At 31.5% G+C, this 26305-nt stretch overlaps 1 protein-coding gene across 1 annotated transcript in view; it reads right to left on the reverse strand.

Moving 5' to 3' along the window:
- Nucleotides 1-19009, reverse strand: part of LOC136985440 (enoyl-CoA hydratase domain-containing protein 3, mitochondrial-like) — a 37330-nt gene extending 18321 nt beyond the window's left edge. The window contains exons 1-3 of the mRNA XM_067282728.1: nt 18910-19009; nt 12020-12140; nt 8508-8643 (exon numbers count right to left, since the gene is read on the reverse strand). Of these exons, the coding sequence (XP_067138829.1) occupies nt 8508-8643; nt 12020-12140; nt 18910-18952 (300 nt within the window). The 5' untranslated portion in view covers nt 18953-19009. The remainder of the gene's footprint in view (nt 1-8507; nt 8644-12019; nt 12141-18909) is intronic.
- Between the last annotated feature and the right edge of the window lie 7296 nt (nt 19010-26305).

The raw sequence follows: 26305 nt of genomic DNA on the forward strand, positions 1-26305 counted from the left end.
TTTACTAAAACTATTGAAATCCATAAACCTATATGTTATTCAATTATTCATTTGATTTTCAAAAATATACATGCTAAAATATTTTCAAAAATTTGAATTATTTCTATAAATCCAGAAAAATTTACATCATTTGCATTTAGATTATTTTAAATTTATTGAGAGCTATCAATTTTTAAATTCTTCTCTATCTATTTTAAATGAAAATTTAAATAATGCAAATTACAAATTTTCCCATTTTTAACCAATTTTTCCACAATAAAAAAAATAAAAAATTATTCAAAAGTAATGGAATTTTACCATATTCTTATTTTAAATGAAACATGTTTACCATCAAAAAAATGATGTTTCTATAATGAATTATCATAAGAAAACATTACAGATGATTACAATCACATTAAATTACTTTGGAAATAATTTCATTGTAAAATCTTTAAAGATTATTTTAAATTATATCAATACATAGACACATTATTATTATTATAATTATTATTACATGATATATTACAAAATTTTAGAAAATTAAGTCTAAAATATTATATTTTAGATCCACTATATTTAATAACCATTCCATATTTAACCTAAAATTGCAGATTAAAAATAACAAAAAATTCAATTAGAATTGTTTGACAATATTAATATGTATTTATTTATTGAAAGTGGAATTCAAGGAGAAATAAGTTTAGCAGGAAAAAGATTTGCAAAGGCAAATAATCCTTTAATTCCAGAAATTTATGAAAAAAAAAATCCCAATTCCATAATTATATTCTTTCCATAGACAGAAATTATCTTTATGGATTTGTAATGAGTAATTATTCACTGATAAATCATTTTAGATCGTTGTCCAACAATAAAATAAACACATTAGATAACCCAAATACATCTGATAAGAATAATATTGGTTATATTTTAGTAGTAGTTCTTAAATATCCTGAAAATTGTCTATGATAGACAAAATGATTTACCATTAGCTACCAAGCATATTAGTATTCCATATGATTTATCATCAAATTATCAAAAATCAGTATTAACTAAATTAAATTTAAAATATAATAAATTAATTCCTACACTTCTTGAGAAACAAAACTATGTAATACACTACAGAAATTTAAAGTTTTTTCTAGAAGAGGGTTTAATAGTAATGAAAATTCAGAGATTACTAGCATTTAATCAAGATGCATGGCTAATAAAAAAAAACAATTGACAAATGATTTTGATAAGTCTATTTTTTTTAAATTAATAAATAATAGCTTTTTTGATAAAACTTGTCGAACTGTAAAAAAATGTTTAAATTTAAAAGTCGCCAAGACACTGGATCAATATCTATCTTGACCATCAGTAGAAAATTTACAAATTATAAATGATCATATCACAATTTTTAAAATGAAAAAAACTAACTTATGTTTAGAAAAACACTTTATATCAATTTTTGTGTATTAGAATTAAAATATATCAAACATTTTATAAAATATTTAAAAATAAATATGGTAAAAACCACACTCGTACCCAGCAGAATTCAATATACAAAAAACTTAAGCCAACACCTTAATGTTCGCTGAGAGATTTATTAATTTAACTAACGTTTTCGGCTTACTCAATAAGCCATCTTCAGGTTTTAACTTTCGAAAAAGAAACAATATCGTTCCATTAATAGAATACAATTGTTTGAAAAAATTCAAATCATTAGTAACGGACTAAAAATAAAAACAAAGAGGATGAACATGGTAATATAAATAAATAAATATACAAAAATAAATAAAAACAAAAAAGGAAGAAAATGGTAATATAAATAAATAAATATACAAAAATAAATAAAAACAAAAAAAAAAGAACATAGTAATATAAATAAATATACAATAAAATCGTAAAAGATACAACAAATGTAAGATAAAAAAAACGTTTTACCCGTGCCCATATATAATACTATCTATCCTAACCAGAAATACTTCACCATTAAAATATACTAGAGCTCACGTGCCTCTTATAAATTCTTAACGGCATATTTCCAAGCCGAAGGAAGACCTTCTGCGTCCCTTGCGTTAATACATTTATCTTTTATCTTGCTTCTGTAAATTTCTATCTTTTCAGCCGTTCTTGCCAAAGTTGGGGAGTGTACCTGCTTTATGATTTTCGCCTCATTCCAATGTACCAAGGATCCCTCCGCCTGCCCCATCTGGGCTAGTACTGTTGTGTTGGAACCTTTTCTAATATCATATTTATGTTCCTTGATCCTTATTCCTAGGTTTCTAGTAGTAACCCCTACATAATCTTTATTAATACCTAATAGCTGGTTCTCGTAGGGAATCTTATACACACCCGCCTTATCTTCTTTTTTAACTAACCCTTTATCGTTTCTAAGTATTTTATACAAATTCGGAGCTCTTTTTAAGATCACCCTTGTATCCTTAGTGTTTGCTATTTCTTTCATAATCCCTCCCAGATACTTATTGTATGTAAATTTCGTGTATCTGTAAGGCCCGTGCCTAGTGTCTTTATCATTACTGGCCTCAAATTTTCTAATAATTCCCTCAATGACTTTCCTCCTATAACCTAATGTTCCTGCTATCTGTATAATTCTTTCTATCTCTGTATCCCGGTCTATCACATTCTCACAGTATAAAAAGGCCCTTCTAACCAATGCTCTAAATGCCGCTAACTTATATTTATAAGGGTCATTAGAGCTTGCAGGGATATATAGTGGGCTATGTGTTAATTTAATGAATACGCCAGTGGATATATGCCCTTTGCTAAATATAACATTAATGTCTAAGAAATGTACTATCCTGGAGCTTTTCTGCTCTAGCTTCAGGTTAAGGCCCTCTTCGTTCTCGTTAATTCTATCTACAAAGCTAGCAATTACTCGATTGTTCTTCCATATTATAAAAACGTCGTCTACATATCTCTTGTAGAATACTATATCCCTTTCGAAGCCCCGCAAAACCTTTTCTTCTACTTTACTAACCACAAGCTCGCAGAGGAGCCCCGAAATTGGGCTTCCCATCGGTACTCCCCTTTTTTGCTTATATACTTGGTCTTCGTACGCGAAGAAGGATTCGCAACATACTAGGTTAGCCATTCCTATAACCTCATTTCTGTGTTGTGTTAACGTTGGGTTATCTCTGAACAAGAACTCCATAAGTGCTTCTACACAGGACTCAATCTTAATAGATGGGTACAAACTTTCGTAATCTAACACAGTTCCCACTTCTTCATCCTTCAAAGCGATGCTTTGTAGCTCTTTAACTACCATAACAGGATCCTTTACCACTAATTTATTATTTTCCATCCGTGAGGAGAGGTACTCTTGTAATCTTTTTTCCAGGAAAAATGTAGGTGCTCTTCGTTTTTCCACAATAGGCCTTATTTCTTTTCCCTCTTTATGAGTTTTGGCGAAGGCAAAGAGTCTAGGGAGCCCTGGTCTAGGGTTCCGGCATTTACGGACAAACGGTAAGATCCTCGCTAGTTTGGTTTCCTCCAGTTTTTTTAACCCTTCTATCAATAGCTTGAACTATTTTACTGTTGACTTTGACACATTCCGTTTTTCTGATATATTCCTCTAAGGCTCTATCATATGTTTGTTTTCTCATTATGACAATTTGTTTGCTTTTATCTGCCCTTGCCGCAATCAAATTATTCTCTTTTAACTATCCCTTGGTATACCTGATGTCCTTGCTATAGCCTCTTCCTTTCCATTTATGTTGATTTTTTAGCACAGTTTTCCAACGAAAATAGTCCTTCTCCACCGGGTCCAAACCACTAATTCCTCTTTCGATCTCCTGGTAAGACGTTTCCCATATCCCCGCGATCTCCGGGAAACGTCTTACCAGGAGATCGAAAGAGGAATTAGTGGTTTGGACCCGGTGGAGAAGGACTATTTTCGTTGGAAAACTGTGCTAAAAAATCAACATAAATGGAAAGGAAGAGGCTATAGCAAGGACATCAGGTATACCAAGGGATAGTTAAAAGAGAATAATTTGATTGCGGCAAGGGCAGATAAAAGCAAACAAATTGTCATAATGAGAAAACAAACATATGATAGAGCCTTAGAGGAATATATCAGAAAAACGGAATGTGTCAAAGTCAACAGTAAAATAGTTCAAGCTATTGATAGAAGGGTTAAAAAACTGGAGGAAACCAAACTAGCGAGGATCTTACCGTTTGTCCGTAAATGCCGGAACCCTAGACCAGGGCTCCCTAGACTCTTTGCCTTCGCCAAAACTCATAAAGAGGGAAAAGAAATAAGGCCTATTGTGGAAAAACGAAGAGCACCTACATTTTTCCTGGAAAAAAGATTACAAGAGTACCTCTCCTCACGGATGGAAAATAATAAATTAGTGGTAAAGGATCCTGTTATGGTAGTTAAAGAGCTACAAAGCATCGCTTTGAAGGATGAAGAAGTGGGAACTGTGTTAGATTACGAAAGTTTGTACCCATCTATTAAGATTGAGTCCTGTGTAGAAGCACTTATGGAGTTCTTGTTCAGAGATAACCCAACGTTAACACAACACAGAAATGAGGTTATAGGAATGGCTAACCTAGTATGTTGCGAATCCTTCTTCGCGTACGAAGACCAAGTATATAAGCAAAAAAGGGGAGTACCGATGGGAAGCCCAATTTCGGGGCTCCTCTGCGAGCTTGTGGTTAGTAAAGTAGAAGAAAAGGTTTTGCGGGGCTTCGAAAGGGATATAGTATTCTACAAGAGATATGTAGACGACGTTTTTATAATATGGAAGAACAATCGAGTAATTGCTAGCTTTGTAGATAGAATTAACGAGAACGAAGAGGGCCTTAACCTGAAGCTAGAGCAGAAAAGCTCCAGGATAGTACATTTCTTAGACATTAATGTTATATTTAGCAAAGGGCATATATCCACTGGCGTATTCATTAAATTAACACATAGCCCACTATATATCCCTGCAAGCTCTAATGACCCTTATAAATATAAGTTAGCGGCATTTAGAGCATTGGTTAGAAGGGCCTTTTTATACTGTGAGAATGTGATAGACCGGGATACAGAGATAGAAAGAATTATACAGATAGCAGGAACATTAGGTTATAGGAGGAAAGTCATTGAGGGAATTATTAGAAAATTTGAGGCCAGTAATGATAAAGACACTAGGCACGGGCCTTACAGATACACGAAATTTACATACAATAAGTATCTGGGAGGGATTATGAAAGAAATAGCAAACACTAAGGATACAAGGGTGATCTTAAAAAGAGCTCCGAATTTGTATAAAATACTTAGAAACGATAAAGGGTTAGTTAAAAAAGAAGATAAGGCGGGTGTGTATAAGATTCCCTACGAGAACCAGCTATTAGGTATTAATAAAGATTATGTAGGGGTTACTACTAGAAACCTAGGAATAAGGATCAAGGAACATAAATATGATATTAGAAAAGGTTCCAACACAACAGTACTAGCCCAGATGGGGCAGGCGGAGGGATCCTTGGTACATTGGAATGAGGCGAAAATCATAAAGCAGGTACACTCCCCAACTTTGGCAAGAACGGCTGAAAAGATAGAAATTTACAGAAGCAAGATAAAAGATAAATGTATTAACGCAAGGGACGCAGAAGGTCTTCCTTCGGCTTGGAAATATGCCGTTAAGAATTTATAAGAGGCACGTGAGCTCTAGTATATTTTAATGGTGAAGTATTTCTGGTTAGGATAGATAGTATTATATATGGGCACGGGTAAAACGTTTTTTTTATCTTACATTTGTTGTATCTTTTACGATTTTATTGTATATTTATTTATATTACTATGTTCTTTTTTTTTTGTTTTTATTTATTTTTGTATATTTATTTATTTATATTACCATTTTCTTCCTTTTTTGTTTTTATTTATTTTTGTATATTTATTTATTTATATTACCATGTTCATCCTCTTTGTTTTTATTTTTAGTCCGTTACTAATGATTTGAATTTTTTCAAACAATTGTATTCTATTAATGGAACGATATTGTTTCTTTTTCGAAAGTTAAAACCTGAAGATGGCTTATTGAGTAAGCCGAAAACGTTAGTTAAATTAATAAATCTCTCAGCGAACATTAAGGTGTTGGTTTAAGTTTTTTGTAAATATGGTAAAACTGTAAATTTATTATACAAGGATACTGATTCACTACCACTTCAAATTTACACAAATTTTGTTTACCATGAGTTTAAATCATTTCATGATATCTTTGGTTTTAGCAGCTATCCAAAAACTCATAAATTATATAATATTTATTTATTTATTTAACATGCATACTGGATACACTCCTTGTTGCAGGGAGCAATACCATCTCCCAAAATAACAAAATGCTTAGATACAATGAACATAAAATCACAAACAAAATTATATAATAATAAATTTAAATTAAGTTAATTATTACATTTTAATCTTAAACCTTAATTAAAGTTTAAAGTTAAAGTTTGGGAGCATCTGTCAATAAAATACAAAATACCAATAAATAAAAATAAAACGACCAAAAATAAGCAAACTGCTTACCTATAAAAAATAAATAGGTTAATAACAAAGACACAGCACTGACAGATGCTCCCAAACAACACCAGCAACAAGGCTAAATTTATAGTAGAGGAATCACACCCCCCTAAAAACAAGTTCAACAGATTTTTTTAGAAAACAAAACACTTTAAATTGATAACATGGTTCTGATAAAATTTTAAGAAATAAAGACCTGGTAAGAACTTCGTAACCAAAAATTTCTTTGCATAGCACTCTAAGACACCCACATTTAGCCAAAATATGTCAGGCATCCACAATTTCTTTCTCAACAAAAGTCACACAATTCTCTCGAATAATTATTTTAAAAATTCAACAAATTACACCTAGCCTATAAAAAAGAAATAAGTTAATAATGAAGACAAAGCACTGACAGATGCTCTCCAAAAATTATATAATATAGAAAACAAATATAAATTGGGATATTTTAAAAATAAAACTTTATAAAAACCAATAATTGAATTTTGTTCATTAAAGTCAAAAATGTATTCTTATATTTTTGACAATCAAAATAAATAAATAAAAACTGCTAAAGGAATTTTTAAAAATCTGTTATAAAAACTTTCAATCACAAGAAATATAAAGAAGTTTTATTCAATACAGAATTGTTGAGCTATCAAGAATATGGAATTAAAAGTAAAATTCATATGGTGAAATATCTTCAGAACAAAATATCCCTTTCCCCGTATTATGATAAAAAAATTATTTTAGATAATGGAAGAGATGTAATATCATTCAGTCATTATATCTTTTACTTTTACTTCTCGCAGATTCTTTATCATCATTAAATAAAAAATAAAATAAAGAAATAAAGAAATAAATAAAAACATTTATATTAGTGGTTTTATTGATTCATTTTTAAGATTTTATGTGTTTTTTTCTACTTTTTTAGCTAGTTTTAACTTTTATGTTTTACTAGCTTTATCCCTTTTGTTTTAAATACTCTAGCAGTCACTTTTAAATATCATTTCATTTTATCAATTTGTACAATAAGGACTGATGAGGAGCAAATAGACTTTATTTTGTACAACAGAAATGCATTTCTGTTATACAAAATAAAGTCTATATTAGTCATCAAAAAGTGTTGCTCTGTGATTAGTTCTACAAAGAAAATCTGTGTTTACACCTAATTTATACTTTTATTTTTCAATAGTTATTTAAATATACACACAGAAAAAATTACAAGTATATAGTTTAACATAGAAAAATGCAACAAAATTTATTATATATGATAGAGTTTTAGTTTAACATGGTACTTAAAATATTCCTTTGTATTTTCATTTAAAAAATTAACATTTACATCTATACTATTATAATTTGTAATAGCACCATTGTTACTTTACACAAAGAAATGGGATTTTACATTCTGTACTATGTCATGACTTCATGCGTTATATCAAACTTGCACCTAGGGCCTCAAAAGAACAAAATTTACTACCAACTTCAAATTTTTCTATTAGCAATCAGCTTAACACAATTATGCATTTAATTTATTATCAAGAAAATTATAAAAATTAAACAGAAATAAAAACAATTGTTTATAACAGATTTTATTGAGATACGATCATGAACATCTTTAGAATACTAATTAGAAGAAAAAAATTTGGATCAAAGAAGATAGTAATAGAAATGATTTAAGATTTTCAACTAAAAAATAAGAGAAAAATTGTTTTATATGATAAATATATGATAAAAGTGAAATGTCATTTTTGTTCATTTTTCATTAATAAAAAATGGCACCTTGCAGCCTATCTTTCTATTTTTCATTTAAATTGAGGGTTAGGTTGTGTGTTTGTGTTCATGTGCGTGTACACAGTATAAAATGAAATATTTTTTAAAAGATGAATCTTTTTATATGTTATGCTATGTTATTAATAAATATTTATTATATTATGAAACATATATTTAATAACTTAATTTATGATACAATACAAAATTTAAAAATACATTATTTAAAATTTACAATATATTAATATTTAAAAATAAAATTTAAAAATAATACCAATTCATTTAAATCATGTCCTGCACTGAAAACTGGTCCAGATCCCTTAAGCAAAATACATCGAATATCTTTGTCATCAATATCTTCTAATAAATCAGATTTCAAATCATTTAACATAGCCAAAGATAGTGCATTCCTAAAATAAAAAGATATATTATTCTTTCAAAAAATTCATAGCCTCATATTTTAAAATATTTCTTTCTTTTTTATTACATTTAATAGTTTAATAAATGTATTCTATAATACTATGGATAAAAGATAAGGGAATTAACAACTTTTGAAATATTATATTTTATATATTTTCATACAGTATAAACTAAATGTAACTTGCTGCTTCTTTGCATAACTTAATATACTCTTTGAGAAAAAATTTGAGTATCAAGAAGCAGACATTGAAATCAAATTAAACATCACATATGCAATGGGTAATGAGGATAAAAATAACTGATTACAAATATCATGGCAACCTTGCTGTTAGTTAGGAATAACTATACAGTTTACTGTTAAAGTTATTATTCTGTAGCACCTCCCTTGCATATACACATCAAAAATACAGTCTAATATGGAATCATATTAATGATTCCATATTAGATTGTATTTCAATAGATTTTCCTAATGATTTTGTAACTGTTTCTCCAGATTCTGCCCATTCCCAGATGGCTAACGTTGTCATCATCCCAACATGTCCTCTGCATGCTATATATGAAATAAATCTGATGATTGGGAGACCCAAGTGTTGGCATTCTGACCCTTCCACCAGTGGCACATTACCAAATAGGTGACCTAGGCAATAGGTCTAGGACCTTGTCTTATTGAGGGGCCTCAAAAATTACATAGCAAAAAGACAATATACCTCTAAAAATTCAATTAAAGAATGTTGAAAAAGTGTATATTTTGCACCCCAGCATGAATACTGACATAACTCATAAATTAATGATTTTACTGATCTTTTTAATATAAAAATACTTTTACACTTTTACATAAAGAACATTATATCAAACTTGCACCTAAGGCCTCAAAAGAACAAAATTTACTACCAACTTAAAATTTTTCTATTAGCAATCAGCTTAACACCAACCTTTGTCTTGCCCCAACAGGGCAGTTGATACAGGATACAAGTCATTAACTATTTCCCAGGGCAATAGATCTGTCCAAACTGGCACTTCCTAAGGGGAATGATGACCTTATAGCAGGTCAGTGGCAGCTCCAAAGCCCAGGATTTGCCAAAAAAGTCTATAAATACAAGTAGGGCAAGGAGTTTGGTTTTGTGTGGTTCCAGATAGACAAAGAAATGTGATCAAGCAATAGTGAATAAAGACAAAAATGACCATGTGGCTTGGCCAAGATAAGAGAAGCTGCAGGGTCCCACTGGAAAGTAGTTAAAGTAGTAATGATGATGTGTCCTGAAAATATAAAGGAAAAGGAATACAGAAGCAGATCATAGAAAACCTTAACTACAAGGAAAAGTGTTGACATAAACAATGTGCTCTTTAACAAAGACAAACTTACAAGGGGAGGGCACGACCTGGGAAATTCACTTCAGGATGAGACTTGGTATATAGGTAGTACTCCTTTAGGGTGTTCAACCCTCAAAATAAGAAAGTGCAATGGTCAGCCAATTTTGAGAAAAAGACCTTTAAAAATTTGAGTTCAGCTTATGTACTAATAAGTTTCGCTACGTTGGCAGCCGCTGAGCAGCTCAGTCGATATCGTTCTTGGCTACCGCCAAGTCGTCCAGGGTTCTAATCATGGTCTCTACTTTTTTTTTTTCCTTGTTTCTAAAAATTTTTTAAAATAAGTATTTTGAATATATAAATATTAAAATTTTATTAAAATAAATAATTTCATTTAAAAAAATGTTTAACACACTATTACAAGCCATTTTAATTATAATAATACAAAATAATTAATAGGTATATTAATAATAATAGTTATAAACAGTTATTATAGAAAGTAAAAAGTTTAGTTTGTGTTATTTGTTACTTTTACACATTTTTTTATTACATACAAAAACCTAAATGATAATTATCATAGAAACATGGGAAACAATACATTTTTTGGCATCTAGCACAACAAATAAACGACAAACGCTTACAAGAGCAATTCTTTCAGAAGATCAGTTGGAAAACAACATTTTACTGTAAAATATTGAAACTATTTGTATTATTGTGTGATATATCATGGAACACTATGATCTCTTTGAAATCCAAAAGTAAACTGACACATTGTCTCCAAATATCAGGTCAGTCCATAAGTTTATGCTCATTTTTATGACCTTGGAAAAAATCTTGTTTTGCTGTTAAAAATGTCAGTCTAATGTGATACAATTTAACACTTCAGTGTAAAAAGTATCTCATTTATATAATACTGTTTGGAAATGGGAACATTTCAGTTATGTAAATTATGTTGATATGTAAATTAATAAGAGTAGTAACCTTCGAAAAATTTGATACAATAGAATAATAAATGAAAACTGTTGTTCCATAACTAATTATTTATAGCTATTATTATTAATATACCTATTAATTATTTTGTATTATTATAATTAAAATGGCTTGTAATATTGTGTTAAACATTTTTTTAAATGAAATTATTTATTTTAATAAAATTTTAATATTTATATATTCAAAATACTTATTTTAAAAAATTTTTAGAAACAAGGAAAAAAAAAAAGTAGAGACCATGATTAGAACCCTGGACGACTTGGCGGTAGCCAAGAACGATATCGACTGAGCTGCTCAGCGGCTGCCAACGTAGCGAAACTTATTAGTACATAAGCTGAACTCAAATTTTTAAAGGTCTTTTTCTCAAAATTGGCTGACCATTGCACTTTCTTATTTTGAGGGTTGAACACCCTAAAGGAGTACTACCTATATACCAAGTCTCATCCTGAAGTGAATTTCCCAGGTCGTGCCCTCCCTTTGTTAGATCAAGAATGAACCAGTCTCAAATTCTTAACAAAGATTAAATTTAATTTCTATTAATTTATAAATATCTACCAGTGTAAATCTAATGGTGACAAAACTAATCAATGAACAAATGATGAATTGTCATTTACATTCAATGGAAAAATTCATGTTAATCATACATGGATATCTCATCCAATTAAAAACCTATTTATTTGATTATGATAAAAATAGTTAAATAGCTTTTTTCCTTGTTTAATGCTTTTTTATAAATAACTTATCACTTAATGTTAATGTGTACCTTATAATTATGTAATGCACTGATTAATTAAAATTACTAAAATGTAAAAAATAAATTTAAATTTTTCTAACAAGATAAAATATTTAATTAAATTCATTTCATTTATAATTATAATTTAACTTTACTGAAATGAGTTTAAATTAATGTTTAACTTCATAAATTAAAATTGTATAGGTTAATTTCATAAAATAATTGTGTTTTAATAAGATTTTTTTGAAAATTTAACAAAGAAATTTCATGTATTATATTTTTATTATTTTATATATATATATATAAAAACGAAATAATATTTTGAACATAATTACCTTTTCTTAGGATTATTAAGTATTATGGTTTTGACTCCATTTTCTTTTGTTTTTAAAGTAAGATTTGAATGAGATCGAATCAAAGACTTCCAAATATTTTTGTTTAGTAAGCTGACATATTCTAAACAACAAAAACAAATTTACTGTTAGTTGATATTTCTTTCAAAAAAAATTTATAAAATTTTATCATCTCAAAACAAATTAGAAAATATCAAATGGAAAATAACATAAAAAGTATAAGAAGACAGCAAAAAATTAAATATCCTATACAAATATGTATGTAGGTCTACTGTGTGTTTAAACAGAGAAATAAATTTATGAGACTAATTAAGCATCATAAGAAAGAGAAGAGTTCAATATTCTTTCAAAAGTACTAAATATCAATCATTCTAATTAGAATGTTTTCAATATATATCAATCATTTCTAGAAATAAATTATTGAAAATATTACATTATTCATTCAAAAATTAGATATATGTTATACAAACCAATGATAAATTACAAATTTCTTCACAAGGAACTAGAAAAATAACAGTAATTTTGCTGATTCTTAGAAATCTAATATTTGATTTTAATATAACTAGATTTCAAGAAATAGTATTTTTCAGATTTTCTAATTAGTACAAATTTATTTGAAAAATTTTAAGAAATATCTTCAAATAACATGAAAACTAGTTATTCAATTATTAGATCACAGTTAACTATAAAATGTTTATCTTTTAGTGTTATCATTAAGAAAGTCAAATTAATAAAATTTATGAATGAAAGCAATTACTACTATTACTATGTAAAACTATTACAATGTATTACTATTATAACTACTACTAACTACATGTAATTTGTAATAGTCATAATAACATAATACATTGTACATCAAATATACTTATTATAAATGTATTATAATGACTATTAAGTTACAAATTCAAACATAGATATGCATATATACTAATTCCAATACTACATTAAAATATTATACATTACAACAGAATATTTGTTTAAAAAATTCTGAAAATCCTTGCTTTTCAATTAAAAACTTTTTTCTAGTAATAACACCACAGTGCCAGTTACTAAGTAAATTTTCTCTTTTTGGTCTATAGAATTCAAAAATCCAGCAAAAAGTTGCTTAAGTTTCCCAGCAACATTTAAAACCGCATGTGTAGTGCCCATCTTTTATATTTTATTATTAAAAACTTTTGTATTTTTAATTATTATAAAAACACAAAAAATTTTATTTTGAGGGTAGGGATAAGTTTTATAAAAAATTGTAAATACTAATAACAAGTAAAATCATCATTAAGTCTGATCCTACCAAAGATACACATAACACCCTTTATCTCCCCACCCCTTGACCTTTAACCATCAAAATTTAATAGCATCAATCCTCCTAATAAACAAACCTCCCTGCCAAATTTCAGAAATTTTCAACAAAAAGCACAGGAGTTATTAAGCTTCAAAGAGGGTAAACAAAATTGTACCACCCACATACACACATTAACATCTATACATACAGAAAAAATCCCCAAATTTTTTTTTGAACTTCCCAAGCCCTAAAATGTAAAAATCTGGGGGGGGTCATTTTTGCCATACATTCCCTCTGTTATATGTAACAGCTGGAAAAGTAAAAATACAAACAGTTAATTATATTAAGCTTTTGAATATAGAAATATATAATGTAACTTATTTTGTGCTAAAATATAAGTATTTCATTATCTAGTCTTTACCAAATTATATTTTTCTTTTGAATATTAATTAAAATATTAATAATTTAATCATAACATAATAAAAAGTATTAAATTTAATAATTACGACAAATAATTAGTTGTTGTTATTAAATATACTTAAAATACTACTTATATTAAATAAAATTATTACTAACATTTAACACATTAATATTCACACAATATAAAAATACAATTTATATTATGCAATTGTTAATTTAAAGAATAGGAAGAACATAAATGGAATTATATTGGTCTCTGTTCTTTCCACATGATTATTGTAAAGCATAAATAACATTTAATCAGTGATTCATATACTACTGACTGCTTTTTATTAATTTGACTAACACATATGCCAAACACTGCCTAGGCAAAAAGTAAGGGCAAACATTAAAATGTAAACCATATTAAAAGTTTGGTTACTTTAGCCTACCATTGCTATGTTTATCACAATGTATCAGGAGTTAATTTTAAAAACTTGTATTTTTTAAATCATTTCTACACTATCAATAAGGCACTGAAAAAATAATTGAAGTTTGATTAAAACACAAATAAGTATTTATAAATATAATGGTAGACACTCTCTGATACAGGAAATCCTCCTTAATTCGAAATTCAGGGGATAACATAATTGTGACTTCAAATTATCCGAGATTTACATATTGTATTTCTGTACAACATGCCAAATGCAATGTAACTGGTGTAATTTATTAAGCAAACTGAACATGGCTGCATGTACAGAACACTACTTTCATTAATTAATAATTATTAATATTATAAATAAACTGTAAGTAAACAGCACATCTGGAGAGAACCTCACAGGTTGCCAGATAGGTTTTTATAAAAGTAAGCAAAATTCTCGAAATTTAGCCCAAATTATTTTTAAAGTAGCTTAAAAAGTTACCCAAATCTAATAGCATAGAGCCATACAAATATCTCAATCTGTTATTTGTGGCCAATCTTGCAATCCGAAATCCAGCTGTATTTTTTCAGATAAAAAAAGGGCAGTCAATGGGTAACGTGACACCCAAAAATGTGTTACTGTTAAAACAAAGCAACGTTGACCATATTCAAGTTGTTCTATTATTCTCTTATAACATGGAAGCAAGTGAACTTTAATCTAAACAAACAAATCAATATATACATATCACAGTTCAAACAGAATTTTCATTTCAAATTTCAAAGTAACCATATTTTGAACTAACCAAATTCCTTAACATATAAACCTCTATCAATATATCCTCAGCCAGGACAAGTACAGTTACAAACTAACAGGATTTTGAACTATCAGAGTTCAAATTAACGAGAATTTCCTGTGTATGTGGCAATAATCAATATTGTATTATACCTCCTAAATATTTTAATTAATTCTAGTTTACAAGTACAGTGTTATCCAAAAGCAAACAATATTACTTGAATAATCTAAACTAAATGATGGGATTTCATAAAATAAATTATATTTACTTTTAGTAATTGTATTAAATAAGCAACAAATTAATTTTTCTGTTTATAAATATTTATTGATTTATCTAAAACACAAATCTGTTATTTTGATATCATCAAAAGAATAGCATATACCAACAAAATTATTTGACAAAATTTTAAAAAATATTTCTAATGAATTAAGTAAATTTTAAAACTAACTTAAGAAAAATGATAAGGTTATTTTGTGCAATTATAATCAACAAATATTTTTAAATTAATAAATATTTTAATATTTTAGCTTTTTGTTATATAATAATTTTACATAATTGACATTCAATTGTAAAACATCTGATCAAAATTAATGACAGGAATTAATATAATCATATTTAAATTAAATAATTGCATTTAACTTGATGTTTCAAGTATATACCGTATATCTCGGTGGATAAGACAACCTTCAGATAAGACGAGGTATAAATTTTCGTCAAAGATTTATGGTTTTAGCATATATCTGTCCTATAAGATGACCCCCAAACTATCAACGGCCTATGAATTTAGTTTAGATCAGCGATCATCATCTGGATAACAACAATGTATAGTGTATATGGAATTATGTCCCATTTGTAATTTTCCGAATAAACAAATTTTATTTTCTTGCATCTGGCAGCACTGCCTTGCGATTGTTGCAAACATTCGCACTGATTCTGGCATTCGAGTGATGACTGACTATTCAAAAAAAATTCTATGGGTTATTCTATTTTGGGCACATACCCTACTCTCTTCTAGTAAATAATTACGGTTTGTCTGTCTTTTTATAATGGTTTTAATTTATATAAATTTCAATCTAATTTTTTTGTATCTGTCGTATAAGACGACCCCAGATTTTGGGGGCCATTTTTTATGATTCAACTATCGTCTTATCCGCCGAGATATACGGTATATTTATCTTCAATAATTGTAATTTAATATTTTGATCATATTATTGAGATAATATGCTTATAATAATAACTTTATAACTTAACTTTATAATAATGAATGTATTATAAACTATGATGATAAAATTTGGAATATAACTTATAATAGTGTTCATAAAATATTTAATTAGAAAATATGTTTAAAAAAACAATAAATTTGCTGAGTTTTATCTTGAAGCTAAAAACAAAATCAATTTTTCATTTTTTCTTCTGCATGATATTGAAATTTACATAAATTCACTTAAAATAAAAACTTATAATATTTATTTTTATTTAACTAAACTTTAATTTATAAAAAAAAATGAGCCAAAAAGAAGTATTTCAATATCAGTATTATGTACTCTCTGAGGAAAGGTCAACAAACTTCAAAAACTTCTAATGTAAAAAATTTATGAAACAATTATAGTAAATAAATTAACATTAGTGATAATCTATCTGATAGTTTAATTCTTTTAGATAAAAGTGCATTAAAAGTATTTTCTATAATGTATAAATGTAATAATAAATTTGTATACATATAAGAAACTGATCATATTGTACAGAAGATGGACAAAACTCACAAATTTTTTTTGTAAATAAATAAAATTTGAAGAAAAAAGCAACTTTCCAACAAACTAAAGACAGAAATACAGTACTTACAAAATATTCTATGAGATGATTATTGAAAAAAGTGAAATAGAATTCAAAAAATAAGTGTAAACTAATAAAAATTTTTCCAAGTTATAAATCTAGTAATGCAAAAATGATTTGAAAATTAATTTTAATAGAACAGCAACTGGGAGAAAACTGTATTATGAAAAATAGAATAAAAAGAGTGGAATTTACTTGTTTTTTGTTTAGGATTTGAAAGTTTTCATAATACAAAACTAAAATAAAAATTTTTGATTTTTTGAAAACTAAATTCAGTATTTATAGAAATAATTAAGGATTCTTTTTACTATTTTGGATTTACAATATTCATGACATAGACTTTTATTTTTTTTGATAATCAACTCTTATCATATACATTCAGCATTTCCATCTTTAATCTGCAGGAAATTTGATATAGATTTCATCATAGAATATCTGTTCCTATTTCTATTTTTCTTTCACTGCAATATGAAATACATTTTCTTAACCCAATAAATAAGAGAATAATCCCAAAAGTAAGGTCTCCTATTTTTTTAAATACAAAAAAAAACATTTATTTTCAATAATGTTCATATCATTTTAATGCTTGAACATTTATCTATTTTTCTACATAACGCCATTTCGGTTGATGCATTTTTGTAGGCACTGTGGCAATTTTTGTATGCCCATGTCATACCAGCTCGCTGCCATGTTGTGGGACCCATTTTGAGCACACCTTCCGATATCACAACTTTTCCGTTAAAATCCTATGAATGGTGCTTCGGGGAAACCCCAAGAACCAAAATGCAGAGATCGTCCAGAGTGATTCGCCGATCTTCACACATGGTTTGATCAACCTTTGCGACTGTCTCGTCAGAAATTGACTATCTCCCGTTTCTTTCTTTGTCATGAATTTCAGTACGATCAGCTGCAAACTCCCTACACCACTTGAGGATGTTTTTGACATCTATGCACAACTCACAATACACTTTCGTCAATTGATGAATTTCAATTGGTTTAACACGACATGGTGGCAAGCTGGTATGACACAGGCATACAAAAATGCATCGACCGAAATGGCAATTATGTAGAAAAATAGATAAATGTTCAAGCTTTAAAATGATATGAACATTACTGAAAATAAACATTTCTTTGTATTTTAAAAAAAATAGGAGACATTACTTTTGGATTACCCTTCTACAATGTTTTGTTTGTGTAATTTAACTTTATTTTATTGAAGTTTTATTAAGGGTTATTTTAATAAACATTTAATTGGATAATTCAGTAGCATATTATAGATTCATAGGGACAGGCAAATATGAATCAAGCAGTCCCAAGTACAGTGCCAACTTAATATTTTTCTTTCGACTATGGCACAGCATCCTGTGGACAAAACAAGCAATTACCAGGGTCTCCAAACCAATCTTTTATAAGAAAATATTTTCCGAAAGAAAAATGCCCGAATTCACCACGATAAATGGGCTTCCTAATTCAAATTTGCCACACATGGGCACGAAGTTATAATGCACCAGTTTTTTGGGGAAAATTTCATGGTTAATATTACCCTACGTATACAAAATGGCGGCTCGTCTCTGACTCCAGCATACAGAAGCGAGGCAACAGTGGGGACGCACGTTTTCTAAACCTAACCTATTCTAATAAATTACCATAATTATTAGCAACTAAATTATTAGAATAGGTTAGGTTTAGAAAACGTGCATCCCCACTGTTTCCTCACTTCTGTACGTCAGAGTCAGAGATGAGCCGCCATTTTGTATACCTAGGGTAACATTAACCAATTTTATTATTAAAGATTGGTTTGGTGCCCCAGTCAATTGCCCATAGGATAAAGTGCCACTGGGTTAATTAATGTTTAAATAAAGTATTTACTGAATTTCTCATACGTCTAACAATGTATAGTTTGAATGTTTTTTTAAAATTTTATTAATCAAATTATTAAATAATAAAGAAATGTTTAGGATATACAGAAATAATCATTTAATGATTTTTCACACGTGGTTTGTACGATTTACGCAATTGTCACGACACGATTTTAATCTACAAATTTTACAAAATTCCTCGAGCTTCAATAAATGCGGTATAATTTTCATTTAATTCAGTTGTGTAACTTTACAAAATTTATCAGTAATAGACCATAACCTACTTATCCTTCGACACGCAAAACCTATACTCATTTGACTAAACATTCTCCCTTCCACTTCGTTACTTATCAATTAACGTTACACGCGCTTACGAAACTCGTCGTAAACGCCCCCTCTAGGAATTGGCTTAGAAATTTTTCAATATGTCCCGTCTCGTAAAGAAAATAACGAAAAAAGAATATTAATTAAAATCTAGGCTAAACTAATTATTTAAACATATTCGAAAAATAGTTTTAGATAGCTTAAGTTATTATTTTGAATATATGAACTTAATATTGTTTTATCATTTATATCATGATTTCAATATATTATACCTTTTTTTTAACTCTTTCCGTCCTGTGGACACTAAGAGGGCCTCTTATAGTAGGCTCATTATGGGTTCGGCCAAGCCCACAATGGAACGACCGGGTGGTGAGGGACGGGGCCCGACATATCCGAACGGACCATCCCCCGAAAACTTCCTGGGGATTTCTCGACCCGTTCCAATACATTATGCTATTTCCTGTTAAGCGGCTGTCTTGGAGTAAAAAAATAACAGTGAAAAATAAAAATATATTAAACAATAACTATTAGATTTAACATAAATAGTTGTAATGCTAGATCTAGTAGCACATATTTCAAATGAGAAAGAAAAACATGTAAAATACACGAACTTTCTTAAAATTCCCGCATTTCTTTACGCAGCACTCGAGAAGCGCTTTACAGCAAACACACTGAAGCTGGTTTCTAATTGTCATTTCGCTACACTCTCGCTGCATAAAGAAACGCGGCCCATTTTCGGCCAGCGATACACTTCGTATTCTTACAAAATACTGTATTAGAGAACCATCAATTTTTATGTGTTCAAATACATTTCGATGTATTACATTATATATACCAGACATGGGCAAATGCGGCTCCGAGAGCCGCATGCGGCTCTTTTTGAGTTACATGCGGCTCTTGCTGAAAGTGCTAATTTCTGTTTTTTATTATTATTTTCACAATTTTATTTTTATAATTTTGTGAAAATATGTTTATTTTAAAAATTCAATATTTGTTTTATATTATATTTATATTATATAATAAAATCGCGCGCCTTACCATACTATTCGCCACGACAGTACAGAATTGCGGCTCCTATGCATTTTGCAAAACCTACATTTCGGCTCCCACTGAACTCTTGCTTGCCCACCCCTGATATATACTGTCGTATTAATATAATATAATACATTAATTAATATTATTAATATATCTACATATAAATAAAAATACCTTAACATTTTATGTATTTTTATGTATAAAATAATAACAGATAAACAAAAAGAAAATATACAATCTACATCAACGTCACACCAGAATCCAATTTTGCATTTTCTCACACTAGAGGCATTAAGAATCCTTAGACGTTACTTGCCAACAATTGACAATTGCGAAGATGATGTTTTCAAGGCGTTCATGATCATTGATAAAGAAAATTGAGACAGTTAAGTGCTCAAAACAGACAACACTCAACGAATTTTTCAGTTTTTCATCTACAGAGTAATTGTAAATGGAGGACACAATGTATTGTAAGCCTATACTACTGTATAATGCACTACTACATTTTATTAATTGTAGTTTTGTGGTTTTTTTTCCAACTTCGCTTTAGTCGTCACATCGGATAACTCGACACATTTCCACTTCCCCTTGGGATGTCGACTGTATATATATATAAAACTTGCCCTTACCTCAAAATTAATGTTGGTGAGAGTATCATGGCACTCTCCTAGGGACATTCCAGGGGATGTCTAGACTTTTGTTTATACAACTGCGTTCTTGTACTTCATACCTTATCTCCCCTCGTTTTTGGTATGTGTAGTGTATACAGCTTACTTGTTAGACTAAACTCTGTGTTCTAACCGAGCAGTTGCTTTTTCACTTTACTCCACTGTCACACCCTGCATTTATCACAACAGGTTATGGGCCCAGGAGTAGCTTTCTGAAGAGGAATAAAAAGAAAATTCCTAAGGAAGAAGTGTAATTGACAAAACTGCAACAAGTAGTGAATTTTGTTTGGACTATTTCTCACGCTCCATGAATCCAATTGCTACGAAACTCAGAGAACCAACAGAGAACAAAGGTATGAATCCTTTTTTATAAAATTCCACGCCACATATCGAGAAGTCAACTTCAGGTCAAGCTAGCGAACAAAAACGTAGCAACGGATTTATACGGAACTGATTTTGGTGGGAAATTACTGATATATGTATATACAGACCGTAACCCACAGACTTTGAAACGATACGTCGATTTTCCGATTATAATAGTCGTGGTTTTTATCATTTGATCATTAACAACTAAATTTAATAATGACGACCACGATCAAAATCGAACCTTTAAAGAAGGATAATTACGATACGTGAAAAATCGAAGCAAAAGCTATTTTAGTTAAAAATGGAACGTGGAAATACGTGAATGGGACCTATCCAAGATCCATCGATGATGAGGAAAAAGCAGCCACATGGGACGAAAACGATTCCAAGGCCCAAGCCGATTTAATTCTCACAATCAGTTCCAGCGAACTAAAACAAGTCAAGGGCTGTAAAACTGCATTGGAAATTTGGCACAAATTGGAATCTATTTACCAATCTAAAGGTCCCGCGCACAAGGCCACACTCCTCAAACAGCTCATACTGCATAAGATGGATGAGCCTGATGACGCCAGAGACCACCTAAACAAATTTTTTGATGCTGTCGATAAGCTTTAAGATTTAAATGTTAACATCAACGACGACCTCCTCGCTATAATGTTGTTATAAAGCCTTCCGCCATCCTACGAAAACTTTCGTTGTGCAATCGAATCACGCGACAATCTGCCAAATCCAGATGCCCTTAAGGTGAAGATCCTCGAGGAGCACGAATCTCGAAAAGGCAAAAATACCAGCGCAGTACCAAATGCCATGTATGCTGAAAAGAAGAAGAACTTCAAAAACAAAGATGGTCGTAGGAATCCAAAAGGCAAAAAAAAAAACTCCATTCAGATTAGAGAAAACAAATCCAAGTGGTTCGAAATGCGAATACTGCGGTCGTCGAAATCACCCGAAAGTAGTGAGCGTGCCGGTAAAACCGTCGAAAAATGCTTTCATGGCTGTTAAGTTCGATATTCAATTTAACAAAATTGTAACACGTGGGTTTATGTTACGTAGTGTTGATGTACAGTCCACAGCTCTGTCACACGTGTCAGGTGTGTTGTGTAACTATAGACTTGGGAATGCGGGGAGAGATCTTCTTGCCTAGAGAGGGAAAAATTGTGCTTTCCCTTTGGTGTGGCCGGGCAGTGCTGACCAGAGTGTGTGGCTGTGTGGCAGGCAAAGAACCAGTGTTGTGCCTTTATTTAATTGTCGGGTGCCTGAGTGTTACTCGCTTGTGGAGTGCCAGAGTGTTACTCACTAGCGTTGAAAATAAATTACAAATAGTTTTGTTGTTGTGTTATAAATAATTTGTGTACTGTGTTTAGAACGTGTAAACAGCATTATGTTAAAACATTTTACAATGGCGAGACAACTGATTCAAGATCAACCAAAAGAGATAAATGGTGTCTCGACAGTGGTGCATCTTCCCACATGTGTGCTAATAGAGATGATTTTACAGAAATCAAACCCGACGGACGAATCTTGAACCTAGCCAACAAAGAAAACACTGCACCGATCGAAGGAATAGGCTCAGTGCAACTAGCACGTGACGACGAATCAGCAGGACGAGTATTTAACTTATTCGACACTCTTCTGGTTCCAGACCTTCGAACAAGTCTCATGTCCGTAAGTAAGATTTGTGATAAAGGCTATGAAGTTTCATTCTGCAAACAAGTTGCATTTATCATGGACCAAAACGACAACGTTGTTGCTACTGCTGACCGAGTGAACGAACTCTACCATATTCGTAAATGGAATCCAGTTGCTGCCATCGCTCAACCTAAGTCCATCCTAATGGATTGGCATAAACGTCTAGGTCATCTTAATCAAAAGAGCCTAAGGATGATATTGTGTCGTCTTGGAATTCGAATACCATCTGGTGATCGTTTATCCCCGTGTGAGACATGCCTCAGAGCAAAAATGGTGCAAAATCCATTTCCCTCAGCAGACAACCAACGAACTACCAATATACTTGAAATAGTACACACTGATATCTGCGGTCCGACTCGAATTCAATCTATGTCAGGCGCCAGATATTTTGCTGTCTTCATAGATGACCGATCTAGAGGTGTGAAGCACGTTTCCTTCGCAACAAAAGCGATATACCGAACGTCTTTAAACAAGTAAAGAACCTTCTAGAGACACAGTTCAGCAAGAAAATCAAATGTCTTCAATCCGACAACGGAACCGAATATTGTAACAAAGAATTTGACGAATATTTGACAGAATGTGGGATAAAGCGACGCTTAACCGTCCCCCATACTCCACAACAAAACAGAGTGGCTGAAAGAAAGAATCGAACATTAGTCGAGATGGCACGATGCATGCTAGTTCTGTCAGGACTCAAGGCCTCTTTTTGGGCCGAAGCCGTCCACACTGCAAACTTTATCCTGAACCGTTGTCCTTCGAGAGCCTTAGACAATGATACACCCTATAGAATTGTGAATGAGAGGGATTGCAAAATTTCTCTCTTTCGAATCTTTGGTAGTCCCGCTTTTGTACTCAATAAGGACCCAACTATCGGTAAATTTGATCTTCGCTCTGAAGAAAAAGGCATATTCATTGGATATTCTGAACAATCCAAAGCCTATCGAATTTGGATGCCAACTCGGAAGAAGGTAGTTGCGACTCGAGATGTTAAGTTCCTTGAGCTGAAAACCTCGAATAACGACTTTGAGGAATTCATCTCAAGAGAATATTCATCACAAGAAAACGAAACTCATCGTCACGAAGTAATCACTGAGTTAAGTAAACCTTCATCCCTAACCATTGAACAAGGGGAAGAGAACATCCATCACTCTATCCAACAAGACGACAATGGAAATATAATCTCCAGAGATAGCGAATTAAGGAGGGGTCCAGGTCGCCCGCGCCTAATCAAAACTGACTTAAAAAGTAGACCTCGCAAAAGTTTTAACATGACGATGACAAATTCGATTTCGCTACACCAAACTGAAGGACCACATTTACAGAATGAGGAACTGAACTGAGAAAATGTCCAACAAAGGAGCGATACAAGTGAATTTGCTTCTGTCATCCAGGAAATGGCATTCAACACCGAAATCTCCGTCAAGGATGCCCTCTCAAGCTCGTTTGCTCAAGAATGGAGAGACGCAATTAGAAGTGAGTTTATCTTCATCATCGAAAACAACACATGGTGCATCTCCAACCGTCCTCCTAACAGAGACATTGTAGGTTACCGTATCGTCCTTCGCAACAAATACAATGCAGATGGCACTCTTGAAAGACGAAAGGCGAGATTAGTAGCAAAAGGTTACATTCAAGGCCCTGGGATCGACTTCCAAGAAACTTTTGCACCAGTTGCAAGGATCAACTCCATTCGAACTGTACTGACCATTGCTGCCGAATAACATTTATTCATCGACCAATTGGACGTGAAAACACGTTCCTTAATGGAAACATAGACCAGGAGATTTTCATGCAGCTTCCAGACCAAATCGAAATAATTCTAGAAGATATAATTAAAAACTCAATAGGACAGTCTAGAACCAAAGCAGAACAAACGCTGCAGTCTATCCAAGAAGGCAACAAAGTCTGTCAACTTAACAAGGCCCTCTATGGTCTACGACAAGCAAGTCGCCTATGATATAAACGACTGGATGATGAACTCAAACAACTGGGTTTAAGACCATTGAACTTTGACCCCTGCGTTTATGTTCGAAATGAACAGAACAACTTGACCTTTGTCATCATCTACGTCGACGACCTCATAATTGTCTCACGTGACGAAATCGAAAAGGCCAACCTAAAGAAGACTCTCATGTCCAAATTTGATATGAAAGATCTGGGACAACTTCACTATTGCTTGGGCATCGAATTCTTCCAACAAGAAAAGAAGGGGAAGACGATAATTCAGATGTGCCAAAAGAGATATACCGAGGAAATCTTGGAACGTTTCTCGATGAAAAAATCGAAACCAGTCTTCTCCTAGGGAACCACTTCTCCTAGGGACATTCCTCTTGACCCAAGCTTCAAACTTCACAGACCTGAAAACCCATCAGTTCAGGAAATGAAGCAATTTCCATATCAAAAACTAATTGGTTGTCTTCTTTATCTTTCTATCTGCACCAGGCCAGACATTGCACATGCAGTAAGCAAACTCAGCCAATATAACACCCACATGACCAGACACACTGGACTGCAGCGAAACGTATCCTTCGATATCTGAGAGGAACGACCAATCATGGTCTGACGTTTGAGACAACCGGAGAGCCACTCACAGGATTCTCAGACTCTGACTGGGGAGCCGTTCCTTCTCGGGATACATTTTTAAGCTCGCTGGTGGACCAATCTCATGGGAATCGAGAAAACAACGCACAGTTGCCTTATCGAGCACCGAGGCCGAATATATGGCATTATCAGACGCTACTAAAGAAGCTCTACACCTACTAGAACTTTTCGATGAACTCTCAAGAAGCAATAAATCCAAATTGACAATTTATTGCGATAACCAAGGAGCACAATTACTTGCTCGAAATCCAATGTTTCGCGAAGTAAGCACATAGACATAAGACATCATTTCGTGCGTGAATGCGTTGAACGAAGAAGAATAGACATCGCATTTATTCCTACGGATAAGATGCCTGCCGATCTTCTAACAAAAGGCTTACACTACCCGAAACATGCTAATGGATCAAGACTTTTAACTATGAAGTCGATCTTATAAGTCATGTATCAAGACCGCATTTATTATTACACCTTGGTCTATAATTATTTTAATAAGCACCCACTGGAATGAGGGGAAGTGTTGGTGAGAGTATCATGGCACTCTCCTAGGGACATTCCAGGGGATGTCTAGACTTGTTTATACAACTGCGTTCTTGTACTTCATACTGTAGTGTTTTTACTGCTATTACTTTTGCTTCTCGTCACTGCGCGCGATTAAAAAAAACGAATGAGACGAACAGTAACAAAACTACGTTTATTTTCTGCTCGCGTAACAGTTACATGACTCGACGATGTGGCTAACAAAAGGCAACTGGCTGACCAAAAGGTCCCACAGGGTGAGTCCGGTCCCGTTCCAGGAAGTAATAACTCTTACCACCTGGGGTTCGTTACGACTGTTAAGATGTGGAGGGTGACGTTCCCCACAGAGTATCCCCCAGTGAGGGACGAGCGATAGAACTGATGTCGAACGAATCGCTTAACGTTACATTATGGTGACTAGTCTTTTAGGAAAATGAACATGACGGCCTGATCTCGTGGTAACGGTTTGATCTTTTTTGGA

This window comes from Centruroides vittatus, unplaced genomic scaffold (genome assembly GCF_030686945.1).
Source record: "Centruroides vittatus isolate TY-2023 unplaced genomic scaffold, ASM3068694v2 contig_970, whole genome shotgun sequence".
Lineage (NCBI taxonomy): Eukaryota > Metazoa > Arthropoda > Arachnida > Scorpiones > Buthidae > Centruroides > Centruroides vittatus.